Here is a 15,627-nt window from a genome sequence, read left to right on the forward strand (position 1 = left end):
TTCACCCTCTGGGATCTTCTGTTCTCTATTCCTGTTACTCCCGCCTTGGTCACACTCCCCAGCATCGTTTTAAAGACTACCCCCTGCTTCTCACTCTTGGGAGTCCCAGATAAAGTACCCAGTGAGCCCTCTCGTGGAACACACACATGTGGGGCAGGGGGAGAAAAAGAAACATAGTCACAGCATGTGGCAGGAACTGATGTTTGAGGAATGCCCTGGAGGGTGCCTAGCCCAGCTGAGAGGTGGGGGAGGGGGGCTTGGATCAGGATAGTCAGGATCAGGATAGTCTTCCCAAATCCTGAAGGGTAGATGGAAGCCAGAAAGCCAGGAGGAAACTCCCAGGCAAACAATGCAGCAGGGCGGGCCAGAGAGCTGTGTTCACTGAGGGAGCCTGGAGTGTTTTGATCATCTGTGTGCCAAGAAATAAGGCCAGAGAGGGAAACCAAGAAAATCCACGGAGACATACATGAATATACTCAGACACTTGGAAGGTGAGAAGTGACTCTTCTACACTTCCTCTTTGAAAACCCAGTGTATATCTCTAAAGGAGTAAGGGCTCTTTTTCTGTCCTCTCTCCCCGCAGAACACCTTTACAATGTCTTCACGATCACTTCTTCCACATCACCAAATAGTCAGGCAGAATTCCAATGCTCTTCAAGTTTGTGAAACTGAATTAGGAGCTCACCACGCCCATCTGGCTCTCCCTTTCCACTCTGCTCTCTCTTCGTGCCTGTCTGGTCTCTTCATCCAATCCCATGATCTCATGTTCCAGTTCCAGTCCTCATGGAAGGCAGTCACTTCCAAACCTGTGCCCCATCCAGAGTGGGTTGCACACTGGGATGGCCAGGATTTAGGACAGACACCCAGGGACAGACACCTAAAGCAGGGGTAGCTGTGTCCAGAGGCCAATGTGCAGCATCCTAGGTTAGGCACCACGCACTCCTTATCTGGTCCTGCTCTGATTGCTAAGACTAGAAATGTGACTTAGAAATCACATGGTCTCAACTTTGCCATTCAGCAAATAGGAACCAGGGGTGTCTTATCCAGCTCGCCAAAACAAGAGTCTTGGTGGCAAGACCTGACCCCAGAATACGTCATGGGTCTCTTTAAATTACATTTGTTTGTGTGTTCACGTGCATGCTACAGCACCCATGTGGAGGTCCAGAGAGCTCCTAGGTGTTGGTTCATTCCTATCATGACTCTTGGGGATGGAACTCAGGTCATCGGCTTAGCAGCAAGCCTCTCTATCTACTGGGTTGTCTTGCTCACCCCCCTCAATCTCGTTGATTCCCATCTCTCTATTTTTCCTCCTTATAGTTTATTTGGTGAACCAACAATATTATTCTGCAGTGTGACAGTCTAGATTTTACTGTTTATGTCCCTGTGGTATACTTTAGCATGGTCCTCTTAAAAATGAAAGTCAGAAAATTAAGAAAATGAATATGCTATTCTGAAAGAGGATTAAGATTTTTTTATTAGTTTAGATAGTAAAACAACACACTCTTCCACAGAGCGTGTTTCTAAATGAGATGAATTTATCGTTGCTTCCAATGACATGGCTTTTTTTTAAATGTGAATTTTATCAAAAAAATAAGGGACTAAAAACAGCTCTGTACCCACAAAAGAAAAACCACTCACAAGATTCATAGTGCATGGCACTTGTTGGTGTCTTTACAATGGAATGGAAATGCTCTTTGCTGATACTTCTGGAAGCTGCAGCTAGTTACCCTGGCTATCCACTATCACCCTGCACAGCACTGCTGCCTGGCCTCTAGGGGCCTGGGAGATCTGTGCCTTGATCTCTCCCTCCACCTCAGAGGCCGACTCAGAGGATTCTTTACTCTGTATTTCTGACTCTGTTGGAAGCCTCTGAGCTCCAGGAGAGTCCAACTCCACACAGTGTTAGTCACTCCTTTTACCATGGCACAATCTCTGGAAATACCAATAAAGAGCAGTTTTTGAAAGTTGTATTTTTAAAATCAGTAAAATCAGTTTTATGGGATTATGTGGGATCAGTGTTCAAAACAGGAGAGCAACAACAATTGCGCTATCACGCATTTTCTGTGCTGGACCTGCATTAGTTCTCAGCCAGCTCTGCCGGATCTGTCTTTTAAGGGGCTGAAGGGTAGAGACAGAGTCTTGATATATAGCCTAGGTTGGCCTCAGACTTCTTGCAATCCTCCTGCCTCAGCAATCCACAAGTGTTAGGATTATTGGTATGAATTGCCACACCCAGTCAGGATCTATCATTCCAATGTATTTCCTATTACAACTGGGGAATAATTACAAGGAGGATGTATTGGTTGTAGGAGAATGAAGAACCGTAGGCTCCATAGGAACCATGCCCACACCCTCCTCATCTAAGGTGTTTAGCTCTTGGCAGGTCTATGCTGGGCCCTCAGAAATGTGGGTGTGGCCCAAACCACCGTAGGCCACATCTGTCCTGTGTTCCTCTGAGCCAGGCCCTGTTCTAAGCACGTGACTTGCATTAGCTCCTGGATTTTAACAGAGGTAGGTATGTAGTCTCTGGGGTAAGATAGCCTACATTCAAAACTTGTGTCTACCACTTACTGTGTAATGTGGGAGAATCTGTTCAACTTCTTTGTGTCTTAGTTTCCTCTAAAGCAAAAAGAGGATGACATAGATCCCATTTTTAAAGATGGTTGTGAGGACTGAGTGACGTTAGGCTGTTAAATCCTTGGGACAGTTTGTTCCTGGCACACGCTAAGAGCCACAGGAGTATCGACAGATACCGGTTCATTTCACCCCCATCATAACCTCAGGGTGTTGGAAGGTGTGTTTCTAGTTCCTCTGAGTTGAGACAATCCCTCTGGCACTGAAAACAGAGCGTATAAGACTCAGGAAACTAATAACCTCCTGCAAGGTAAGCCCAGGGGCCCAGAAAGTTGTAAGGTACCCCAAGTTCAGCCACCGTTCTCAGCAGTTAACAGTTGATAGGACGAGGAGACTGCAGCAGAGCTGCCAGCCAAGAGCTCCAGGGATGCAGCGTCTGTGATGCATCCTCCTCCTGCAGGTCTCCACAGTGATGGAGCTGCCTCTGCATCACACGTGGTCCTGTAACTATGCCCCCTTCTGAGGGTAATCGATAAACTCATTGGTTTGCCAAGTGAGCCTTGAGTGGAATCCTTCCCCCATCTATAGTCAGTGCCCTCTCTGGGGTGACAGACGTTTGTTCACTCTGTCTACAGTTCTAACCGCCCCGTCCTAGATGAGGTGTGCTGGCAGGTCCCCCAAGGTCCCCCACATGCTGAGCACCTGCCGCAATCGCTCACAAAGGCACACCTCCACATTTCATCTGCAGTCTCCCGCTAGCAAGAATAACCCAAGATCTGTGTTCACACAGAATATCGGAATTATCCGCTTGGTGGATTATTTCTTTTGGAGATAGTACAGCAGGAAAAAGAAGGGAGCGTGAAGGAAGATTTTTAAAGCCAATTTTATGCCGAGACTTTAGAGCTGAAAGAATGGATCTCATCATATTCCATACCTTGTTTAATTCTTTTTCATGATTTGGTTGATCTGAGACCATTGAAAACAACTCTTTTCTTTTCCTTTCTGGTTCTTTAGTAGAGGGGGAACATGACGATTCAAGTCTACAAATTAAGAAGAAAGCAGGCAACACTTAAGCCTAACTTGGTGAATTCTTAATTAGATTGTTAGTCTAGTCATTGGAAGCTGTAGAAAATAGATCATTGTATTGTTAACACTAGTGGCTACAAAAATCACAAATTCTAATAATTCTAAGTCCTGAGAATATTTCTGTTTTTGAGTGAGAGTGGTTTTAATGGGAGAAAAGGAAGCCGTTAATAGCCAACTCAATTATGCATTAAAATAGGCAGGACACTGGGGTTACATATGTAGATAAGATTTTTTAAGCATATTTATTTATATATTTTATGCACACAAGTGCTTTGTTTGCATGTACACCTGCACACCAGAAGAGGGCACCAGACATCATTACAGATGGCTGTAAGCTACCATGTAGTTGCTGGGAATTGAACTCAGGACCTCTGGAAAAGCAGTCAGTGCTCTTAACCACTGAGCTAGCTCTCCATTCCTTGTAAGTAAGATTTTTTAATAAGAGGAAAAGACTTCTTCTTATAATAGCATAGCTTGGGAACCTAACTGGAACTATACCCAGCTGCTGGGGTGTCAAGTGCTGATGTTAGAAGTCCAGGGAGCGAGCACACAGTCTGAAGGACACTGAAAGTGACACCTGACACTGTGGCCAGGGAGGGAACTCAAAGGGGCCTGGTTTTTGCTATTTGCATATAAAATGGAACAGAAGCCACTTCTCAATATGGGGAGGGGGAGGAGTGAGGGAGGACAACCCCACTTGATGCTCAGAGAAGCACAGCTAGTGAGGGCCACTTCCCTGTGTGGTAAACTGGAACCAGTCATTAAAGTATAAAGGGGTGGGCAGCAGCTCCAGGATGATGGGTGAGCTCACCACTCTAGAATCAGCTGTGACTCAGTAGGAGTCACCTGTGAGGATAACTAACTGGCTTTCCAGAGACATCCCGAGGGTGTTCCAAATATCAGAAACACAAAGCACACAAAGTAAAACCACAACTCCAAATCTGAGCAATGGTGGAGAGATAATTACTTTAAAGATTAGAAATAAAGGATCTCTCAAAAGGTACAAATTCAAGCGGTCTCCCTAAGGTACACGTGTCTAAGCTGGGTCGATCTTTCTGACCACCACAGTTATCATACACCACTCCCCCACCAGTTATCATACACCCCTCCCCCACCAGTTATCATACACCCCTCCCCCCCACAGTTATAATACACCTCTCCCCCACCACAGTTACCATACACCCCTCCCCCCACAGTTATCATACACCCCTCCCCCCCACAGTTATCATACACCCCTCCCCCACCAGTTATCATACACCCCTCCCCCCCACAGTTATCATACACCCCTCCCCCACCAGTTATCATACACCCCTCCCCCCCACAGTTATCATACACCCCTCCCCCACCACAGTTATCATACACCCCTCCCCACAGCACAGTTATCATACACCCCTCCCCCACCACAGTTATCACACACCCCTCCCCCACCACAGTTATCACACACACACCCCATATTCCCCACGTCCGAGTTTTTGTAGGCCAACAGAGTGTGTGAGTGTAACTACCACTGTTGTGTAATGACCCTGGAAGGACCGCTGTCAGCCTTTCTGTGAATGATGTCCTCTCCTCCATATATACAAGTGAACATGTTTCTCATAAGCCTAGAGTACACACTACATGTTATTATCTAGTGTCCTTGTGTTTCTCACCAACTAATGTGTTGTGAGTACTTCCATTTTATTTAACATCCTATTTCAAATGTAGTCTTCAAGTTTCTCACTTGCTATGATTTGGAAAGGAAAAAAGAATGTTCTCATTTCTAGATTCTTCCCAAGCACTCTCAAGGGTGCAATGCTGAATGACCACTAAGCCTTTGTGGTGAGCTTGCCAGGTTCAGTGAGTGAATGGAAAAACATGCAATTCTGATATGGATATGTGTTTGGGAAACATGACCATGCTAATGCAAACAGATAAAGGAGGTATGGTTTTTCACTTAGGAAAAGGATTGTGGAATTATTTTTTAATAATGCAAAACATGTCAGCTCATGGTGCTTGTGCCCTGAAGAAGGAAATGGAAAAGCTAACAAAATTTAATATCATCAAGAAAGGTTCTGGGAATGAATGGAGACATCACTAACCACTGTGCCAATGCTCTGGGCTGCTTCATTTTAATAAAGCACAAAGAGGAGGCAGGGCCCAAGTTCAAGAAACCCAGACCACAGAGCAGACAGGCAGCAGCCATGGAAACCAGACCGGAAGGATTTAAAAACTGCAAGCGGGAAAGATGAGGGCTGAAGACTCTACCATGGCGGGAAGCTGCCGTGCTCAATGCATGGCATCTCATGACATCTCAGAATGAGACGTCCGAGAGGTCCCTTCAAGGGAGAAAGACATAGTTTGGAGACCAAAATGATCATACAGCTTGACAGAGACTAGAGAAGAGTTTGTAGTGAACAAATATGTAGGAACTGTGTATTGAAAGAAAGCTGGCTGTGTTTGGACTGAACATTACTAGTTTTGTTCTTTGGTAGCACTAGTAGACTGAAACTCACTATGTAGACCAGGCTGGGCTAGAACTCACAGAGAGCTGCCTGCCTCTCCCTAGTATTGAGAGTGAAGGCCTGTGCCATCATGACTAGCCTGCCTTTTTTTTTTTTTTTTTTTTTTTTTTTTTAGGATTTATTTTATGTGTACGGGCACTCTGCCTGCATGCATGTCTGTGTACCATGTTTGTGTGTGTAGTGACAGCAGAGCCTGATGATTATTTTGGATCCTCTGGAACTAGAGCCACAGATGGTTATGAGCTGCTATGTATGGGGATGAGTTTAGAAAGTTGAACCCAGGATTTCTGGAAGAGCAACCATTGCTCCTAACCACTGAGCCATCTTTCCATGTTATCATGTCCTACAACTTTGAAGAAATTATTACTGTCTGAAAAGCAATTATCTTTCAGTAAAATACCCTTGATCATTTAGCTATTCCAATTTTTAAAAATCCTATCATTTGTTTCATTAGCTTGCTGATTCTGAGAAGAAAGTTCCACACCAGTGAATTGTTGAAGAAATCAGACCATCTCTTCAGAACTTCAAACACCAAGAATTCTCAGAAGACCTACTTGCTAGTGGTTATGAAAAACTTAATATATGTCTGCTCTTAAGGGTGGGGGGGAATCTGTGTTAGTAACAACTTCTTAAAAAGAGATTTATCTTATTTTAAATTATGTATATGTATGTGTGTCTGTGCACATGAGTGCAGGTGCCCTCAGAGGACAGAGGCATCAGGTCTCCTGGAACTGCAGTTATGTGTTTGTGAGCCACTTGACATGGATGCTGGGAACTGAGTTAGGGTCCTCTGGAAGAGTAGCAAGCTCTCTCAACCACTGAGCCATCCCTCCAGAACAAGTAATAACTCCGAATATGGAGCTGCAGGTCGTGAATGCAGAGGCAAAGTTACTACACCACCCTCAACCAAAGCAGAAACAATTATAATAAAGAATAAATCTCATTTCTCTGCAAATCTATAATTAAACACCAGCTCCACACTGTTGTTTATATTGATATCCTAAAGAATATGGTAATTCAAATAAACATTAATCTAGTTCAAATGTGAAGCCCCTGAATACGTATATAAATCCTGCTTTGAGAAGTTTCTCTCCAGGGTGAGAACTGTACCTTCTCCTGTTGTCTTGAGCAGTCTGGCATTCTCCCATTTTCAACAGTTCCCTATGCAAGTGCAATCTTTCCATTTCTATGATCCTCAGGAGGTCATCACGTGACTGTAACTCATTCTTTACCTCTGACAGTCCTGCTTCCATGGCCTGCAGTAAAATTTTTTTTGACGTTCACTTTAGAATTATTGTGCACAGTAGATTAAAAAGCCATCTAGCCCTCAAAACAGTACAGGATATTGCCATTGCTCTCAGTTGCCCACCAGACCCTACTGCTGAAATATTGATTGCAAGACATGGGGAAATCAAGCTGGTGGCTTCCTCCCTGAAGGACAGCACTGACAGTGCCAGAATGTGCTAGCCAGGTTGATGTGGGAGAAAATTCATCAGTGGCATTACCCAGTGGAAGACCCTGCATGCCACCAACATGCCAAGCAACACGTGCCTGGCGGTGCAGCAGTGAAACCAATGTCATGGAGATAACCAGTCACATGCCGACTGGATTTGACTGCTCCACAGGAAGGAGCCCATACCTGGGACTGGATGACGGGGAGATCCTAAGTCCCAGGAAGAAGCTGCTACTGTTGCTTTGCTAAACAAACATGTTAAAGTACCTTCTAAATATTTGTTTGAATCCATAAGTTAGTGCTGTTCTCAACCTTGGTCAGAGAAGCTTCTTCTTGCCACAGGCAGTGGTTACCTCAGAGACTCATCACTGGTCAAAACACTGAGAATAAGTCCCTGTGGGTGCTCAGCCCTAAATGGGACATTATATCACCCAACCCCTCGAGGCTCTGGAAATACTGTGCAAGGGAAGAATGCAAGAGCCAGAGGATGAGGAGTTCTCTGGCATGATGTCTAGTGGACATAGCCTGGCTGTTGTACTCGAACTCACAGCAGCTGTGGTTACCTGTGCAAGATAGAGCCTGTCAACATCCCATCACGGATGAGAGAGGGCTCTTGAGGACCCACTCCTCCTTGAGAAGCTACTGGTAGTTCATGGAACTTGGAAGAGGGAAATTGTTTTCTTCCATGATGTAGTCACAGGCAAGTTGCCCATGCTCCAATAAATAAGTCCACACCCATGGAAGCAATTCTAATGAAACCCACAAGGTCTCTCTCTCTCCCTCTCTCTCCCTCCCTCCCTCCCTCCCTCCCTCTCTCTCCCTCCCTCCCTCCCTCCCTCCCTCTCTCTCTCTCACACACACACACACACACACTTACACTCATACCCACACACTATCACACTCACACACTCATATACACACACTCATACACACTCACATACTCTCTCATGCATGCACACTCACATACATACATACACACTATCCCATATACACACTCTCACTCTCTTGTGCACACACACTCACATAGTCACTCACACACACACCTTACACACAAGCTCACATACACTCAGTCTCACAACACTCACAGTCACAACACACACACTCACATATCACACAACACTCATACACACACAGAGTCACACACACACACACACACACACACACACTCAAACACTCTCTCACACACATGAAAGTAGAAAGAGGGCTTGTTAGGAAGAAAGAGGGATACGGTGGGGGAGGAGGGGACTGAGAGAGGATGATGATGGGTGAAAATGACCCAAATCCACCATATACATGGATGAAACCATCAAACAAATTAAAAATTAAAAATTAACACCTCTAAGTCAATGTACTCAATTTTAAGTAAAGCATGTTCCCTCTTTTGCTCCCTCTTTCTTACAGAATTCCTTTCACTCAATGGACAGATCCTAACTGAGCTCCTAGTAGATGCTCTGGGGCACAGATGCTAGTTCGCCATCCTGGATAAAGACAAAGAACATACGACCAAACCACACCTATGTGGTCCCACTGTGTGTGAACCTGAAGCAGAGAAGTTTGAATAAAGTATGAGGGTGAACTCTAATCAATGCTGGTACTTTTGATTAATAAAACAGTAAGCAAATGACAGATAATCTCATGACCAAAGCCATCAGTCAGCTTTCCCCACAAAGCTAGCAACACAATGGGCTATGAGCCTCTCCTCTCCTGCCCCATGGCAGTCAAGCTATGCTGAAGGATCTAGGAATACCAGTGACCCTGTGCGTCTACAAGAGACCTCAACAGCTGGAGTGAAGCAGAGGATCTGGACAGGAGAGAAAGGGCAAGAGCAGTGGGCGAGGCTCCTCAGAAGGTGGTTGGGAGAAGCAAAGCCAGGACAGAGAACCTGCAGCGAGACCAGTCTCCTCCAGCAGCAGGAAGGAAGGATGGATGGGCTGGAGGTAAGTTTCTGTGAGACCAGTCTCCTCCAGCAGCAGGAAGGAAGGACGGATGGGCTGGAGGTAAGTTTCTGTGAGACCAGTCTCCTCCAGCAGCAGGAAGGAAGGACGGATGGGCTGGAGGTAAGTTTCTGTGAGACCAGTCTCCTCCAGCAGCAGGAAGGAAGGACGGATGGGCTGGAGGTAAGTTTCTGCATTTGGATACGAGGAGCTTCAGAGCCTGGCTGTCTGTTGGTGGAAGGGAGGAGGCGTCAGGAGTGGGGGTTACAGACAAGCATGTTGGCCACTTCAGTGCTGGGTACCATTTCAGGCCATGGCCTGTTGGATGATCTCCTGCAGCAGTGTGGCAGCGCTCTAGGAATCAAAGGGTACCACACAGGAAGTGGCTCCTGAAGCTGGTTTCTTTCCCTCGGCAAGTTTCCAAGGTTCATCCATGCCGAACTACATCTGTTCCTGTTTATGGCTGAATTATAGCCTGTTACATGGATATACCACATTCTGTTTCTGTTCATCATTTGGCACACATTGGGGGCTAGCTCTACTTTGTGTCAGTCATGAGCAATGATTCCACTTTAATGATGGGAGTCCTCAGGAAGTTTTCTTAAAGAAAACCTTTCATTCCATGTGTTTCCCAAGGGCCTGGGTTTGGGAAGACTGATTACTATACTTGGCCACACACATTCCAGGTGACTCAGAAATAAGTTTAAAAACAGATTCAAAATTATGTCTTATGAGATTAGTTTAGCTATTCTCTGTTTTGAAGAGTGGGGATTTTCTCAGGTAGAGTTAAAATTTCAAAAACTAAAGAGATGTGAAACAATTAATTAGACAGTAGAAAAGCGATTTACCTTAATGCGAAAGCCACCTGTTACGTTATGCAGGTGAAGAAGGGACATGCTGGGCTCTCGCTTGGTGGGATTTCCACCGTGGAACATGAAAGCCAGACAGACAGTGGCTGTGTCTTTCTTGGGGGAGAGAAGAGGGGAAGCCTCAACTCCAGGCTGGTGACCTGTGGTGTCAGGGTGATGGGAGTGGTCTGTTCCGTTTCTAGAAAAAATTCTCTGTGGTGATGAGTATCCAGGAGAAACACACTGTAATGATCCACAGGTGTGAGAATGTAAATTAAGATGTACATTGTACAAGTTAGAGATAATGATTTGACAGATAAATAGGCAAAATAGATTGTAGTTGACAGAGTAATGTAAATTGGCTGCAAAAGTATAAGAACAATTGGAAGGATTTGTTGATATTGATAACTCTAGAATCATTTTCTTGCTTTGGATTCAATAAGCCCAAGTTGACATGAGAATTAATGGATTTTTAAACTAGAACGTAGTTTTGAAACTGGTACAATTTTGCATCAAAGTCAGATCAATTATTTGTCAATGTGTCAACCATCTGGGAAATGATTCATTTTGGGGACTTTTCAAGCGTGTCTGGAACAGTGTAAGCACTGCAGGCTCCCTTTAGTGTTGATCTTTTATGAAACCTAAACATAGATCAGGCATTTAGGAGTGAAATGTAGGTATGTTGTAGGTTTAACATATACACAGAGTTTTAATGACTTAGTAGGAAAACTGTAAGATATCTCATTAATCAGTTTTACATTTTGATTACATTTTAAGTGACAATGTTTTGATATACACATATATTGGTTTGAATAAACATACTACTTACAGTAAATTTACCCATTTCTCTGTAGTTCTTTAATGTGGCTACAAGAAGATTTTAAACCATGGTTGAGGATGGAGCTCAGTTGGTACAGTGCTTTATCTAGTGTGCATGAAGGCCTGGGTGCTGTCCTTAGTGCTGTAAAAACTTCATGTTTTTACATGAATGTGATACCCAAACTCCCAGTTCAGGAAGTAGAGGATGAAAAGTTCAAGGTCACTTTAGGCTATATAGGGAATTTGAGGGCAGCTTGGGCTACATGAGACCCTGTCTCAAAAAAACAAACAAACAAACAAACAACAACAAAAAACCAATGAAACGAAACAAAAACCAATAACAAACACTCCAGAATTTAAATTAGATCTGTGGTTGGGGCAAACTTTTCTCGGACGGTGTTGCTCTAGTTTTTAGCGCTGTATTAGCAAGCACATGAGAAGTTAACTTTCCCAGCATAGATGTTTGAAAGACGCAAAACCACTTATTTTTGTCATTAATCTCTAGTGGAGAATGCTGCACATTTAAAAACATGAGGGGTGTGTAGGGTAGTAAATAAACATGAGCCGTGGGCTATGTGTGCTGACACATTTCAAGGTTGTGGAGAGACAGATGATGTCTCGAGAAGACGCAGACACAGCCGCTGTCAGAAGGTGCCGCCGCATGTTAAATGACAGCGATTTAGACAGGAATTCCTGTCTTTTTACATTTACGCCCGAGATGTTGGAGCACTGTCAGGTGACTGAGAGAGAGGACACTTTTTTTTTTTTTTTTTTGCAAATGCATATTATGGTTGCAGTATTATTTACCTCTACTTATCCTTATGTGATACAATGCAGATTTTGTAGAACAAACCTAAGGCCCATCTGTTTCATGAGGAACTTGTCTAACTCTGAGAGGAGCAACGGTTTTAAACCTTCAAATTAGCTGACAAGCTTAATCAATGGATTCTCAGCATTTACCAGAAGGCACAAGAACAGGCCATAAGTGACACCTGGAAATGAAATACAGGGTGGAGGAGAAAGAAAAAAAAAAAGAAAAAGCTGGGGTCTTGGTGCTTTTTCCAAAGAGAAATTGTGAAACTCTGAGTCAAGTTACTTTTCAGTTTTCAAAAATAATTTTTTTTAAGGACAGTAGATATTTTTCCTCTTGAACATGTTCCACAATCATTAGCTTTTCTTTTTAATACATGTAATTTGTGTGTATGTGTGTGTGTGCTCGTGTGTGGTGTGTGTGTGTGTGTGTGTGTGTGTGTGTGTGTGTGTGTGTGTGTGTGAGGAGGACAGAGGGGGACCCTGGCTATCTCCTATTGCTCTGCACCTTGTTTTATTTTATTGCGAAAGGGAGACACGGTCTTTTGCTGAACCAGGAGCTCACTCTTCAGCCAGACAGTCTGGCTAGCAAAGCTCTGTGGATCCTCACATCTGTCCCCACCTACTCAGTAGACACTGCGTGGAACAAACTTGCAGGGACCAGAGGCAAAAAGACCCCAAGAAGAGACAAAACACAAAGGTCTTCAGTCCATGCAGTGTGAACTGAGGCCCAGGGCAGAATATTTTGGGAGGACCTAGAAAAATAATCTGCTTATTCCTGGAGTCTGATCCTGGCTCAGGCCCCACCTGAGAAGACAACCATGAAATGAATGCTCACGTTGTCTTTAAACAGAAGGTAGGGCCAGTGTCCCACCCCAGGGGAGAGACTCCTGCTGGACCAGGAGCTGTGCAAATAGCTCTCGGGCAGGTGGGTACTAACAAGCTCAATACCAGGAGATCCTGGCAAACTCCCAGGAGGAGGATTAATCTTAGACTATGGCGGAACCAGGGCAGATACCATCACACCTGTCCCCTATGTCTGAAGGATGCCTGACTTCTTCAGGGTCCAGTATTTTCAGTTCAATTTGGTTTGTCTGTTTACATCTGTACTCAAAGTTTATGTTAGAATAATGTCTTTCTCCAGACAAAGTTGGAGTTCAAGATGGGGGAGATGTGGATCTCTTAGAAATACCACTAGAGGAGAGCATGTGGGAGCCTTGTGGTCAGTCCCCCCCCACCCCCCACCCCCGCAAACACAGGGGAAAAGGACATGGGGGAGAGCAGATGTTGATGCAGAGGTTTCAGGACAGTCCTGCAGGTCACACTGCAGGGTGGGGAAGGAGGGGGCTGGCCCAGGACTAGGAAATGATCCTGAGAGGTGAAGGGCAGAAACTACGGGGCAGACTCTCTCAGAGAACAGGGGTCTGCCCAGGCAGTGAGCCTTAGGATGGCACAGATGAGAGGAGCTCAGGGATGGGTGGACCGAAGGAAGAAAATGGTAGAAACAACATCTGGAGGTGGGAAAGGAGGACCAGAGGCAGAGAAAGGCCGGTAAGGATGTCTCAAGTGTCTGAAGTCACACAGGTAAGAAATGAGTGTGGGACAGCAGGAGCTGGTTTTGAAGGGTGCTGTTACCAAACCTCCCTGCTAATTAAATACAAAGTACCTGCAAACATTACAAAGAAAAATAGTTGGCTTAAGGAAGACAAAGCTGGGTACACACCTGTCAGCCTGTCGGTCTGATGGTGTCCTGAGAACTTCAGTTCCACAGGGCTGTTCCGCAGAGCCCCGTGACCAAGTGTGATGACCAGACACTGATGGCCCCGAAGGCCTGTGCGCTACAGGCCTACTCTCCAGAGTTTCTATGGGCCAGGCGGTCGGACCTTTGGGAGATGGGGGCCCGTGGACACCCCAGCTTGTCCCCTTCCCCTTTGCTGTGGGCCATGAGGTTTTAGTTTACCCTGCTCTCCTACCGTGATGTTCTACCCCACCACAGGCCTGCAGTAACCATGAGCCTAAAGGAACCTTTAGTCTTCACTGTTTACCTAGAGTGCTTTGCAAAATGGTGGAGAGTGGGCAGACGTGGGCTCCCAGCCATAAATCAAAGAAGCTCCATGCCTCCCGCCAAAGTCTAAACCTGCAAATAAGACCGGAGGGGAAGGTGGTGGGTAGCCACTGGGGTACCAAGGCTGCTGTCCCGATGCACTGGTAATAATACACACTGTCACTGTGCTACAAGACTCCGGACACTAACACACCCACAGGATTACTGAATTTACTCAGGTGAGAATTACAGAGGGGAGCGCTGACTTCAGCTGAAAGTGCAACAGAAAGCTGTCCTGTGACTGTCCCTATCCCTGTCAGGCCAGCGTCTGTGCAGCTCACCAACAACAGCTGGAAATGGAGCCGAAAGCACAGACCCTCACCCGGAATCACCTCTGCTGCAGACCCTCACCCGGAACCACCTCTGCTGCAGACCCTCACCCGGAACCACCTCTGCTGCAGACCTCACCCGGAACCACCTCTGCTGCAGACCCTCACCTGGAACCACCTCTGCTGCAGACCCTCACCTGGAACCACCTCTGCTGCAGACCCTCACCTGGAACCACCTCTGCTGTAGACCCTCACCTGGAACCACCTCTGCTGCAGACCTCACCTGGCATTGCCTTTGGTACATCTTTAGCTCTTGCAGAAGCTTCTGGTTCTCATCCTGTAACTTGTTCCTGCTCAGGGCTATCTCACTCACGGCCGACTTTAACTTTTCAATAATGAACTCATCTCTTTGGCTGGCTTCACAGCCAGGATCGGATTCACACACCAGGCGAGGGATCTCAGGGCTGCTGTCCTCCGGGCATTGCTTCTTACCGTTTAGCTGAGTTTGGTAATTCTGTGCCTGTTTCTGAAAGTATGATAATCAGGTAAATTGGGAGAATAACATCATACTTAAGCTTCCAAACAGGCAAAGAAGTAAAAGAATTGGTAAAGGTATCTTTTAGTATTAAATTTGGCTTGTACAGTACAGTGCTATGCTTGTTTATAATCTTAATTTCAATCATATGAAGAGAAAATGTATTTGCTTTGGAGCACGGAAGGAATCTGGAGGAGGAGAGGTCCTATTAACCAATAAAGAAAATCTAGAAGCTATAAAAAGAGAAAAAATATTAATTCAATCACATAATAGTTGAAAAATGTCTCTGGGGTAAAGAAATAAAAACCAGAAACAGACTGAGGAAAAAACAGTTGCCAACACATAACTGGTTTTAGTAATTCCTGATGTGTGCAACCTCTACATCTCAAAGGAAAAGCAAGTTACGCAAGGCAGGATGCACAAAGTGTGGGGTGTAATGCCGAAGCGTGGGGTGTAATGCCAAAGAAGTGTGGGGTGTAATGCCGAAGAAGTGTGGGGTGTAATGCCAAAGAAGTGTGGGGTGTAATGCCGAAGAAGTGTGGGGTGTAATGCCGAAGAAGCGTGGGGTGTAATGCCGAAGCGTGGGGTGTAATGCCGAAGCGTGGGGTGTAATGTCGAGAGGAGGGAGTGAAAGGTGCTAACAAGGGCATGAGGCCATGTTCGGCCTCACAGGTGGTACGGACACGTAAAACAA

The 15,627-nt window shown here is 45.4% G+C and overlaps 1 protein-coding gene across 2 annotated transcripts in view; it reads right to left on the reverse strand.

Moving 5' to 3' along the window:
* The window catches only part of Deup1 (deuterosome assembly protein 1), a 68,812-nt gene that overhangs the window by 25,259 nt on the left and 27,926 nt on the right, over window positions 1-15,627 (reverse strand). For both annotated transcript variants that reach the window (XM_052752903.1, XM_052752913.1), the window contains exons 7-9: window positions 14,682-14,924; window positions 7,272-7,417; window positions 3,509-3,614 (exon numbers count right to left, since the gene is read on the reverse strand). In XM_052752903.1, coding sequence (XP_052608863.1) covers window positions 3,509-3,614; window positions 7,272-7,417; window positions 14,682-14,924 — 495 coding nt within the window. The remainder of the gene's footprint in view (window positions 1-3,508; window positions 3,615-7,271; window positions 7,418-14,681; window positions 14,925-15,627) is intronic.

The sequence above is a fragment of the Peromyscus californicus genome, unplaced genomic scaffold (assembly GCF_007827085.1).
Source record: "Peromyscus californicus insignis strain IS unplaced genomic scaffold, ASM782708v3 Scaffold_11__1_contigs__length_118956290, whole genome shotgun sequence".
NCBI lineage: Eukaryota > Metazoa > Chordata > Mammalia > Rodentia > Cricetidae > Peromyscus > Peromyscus californicus.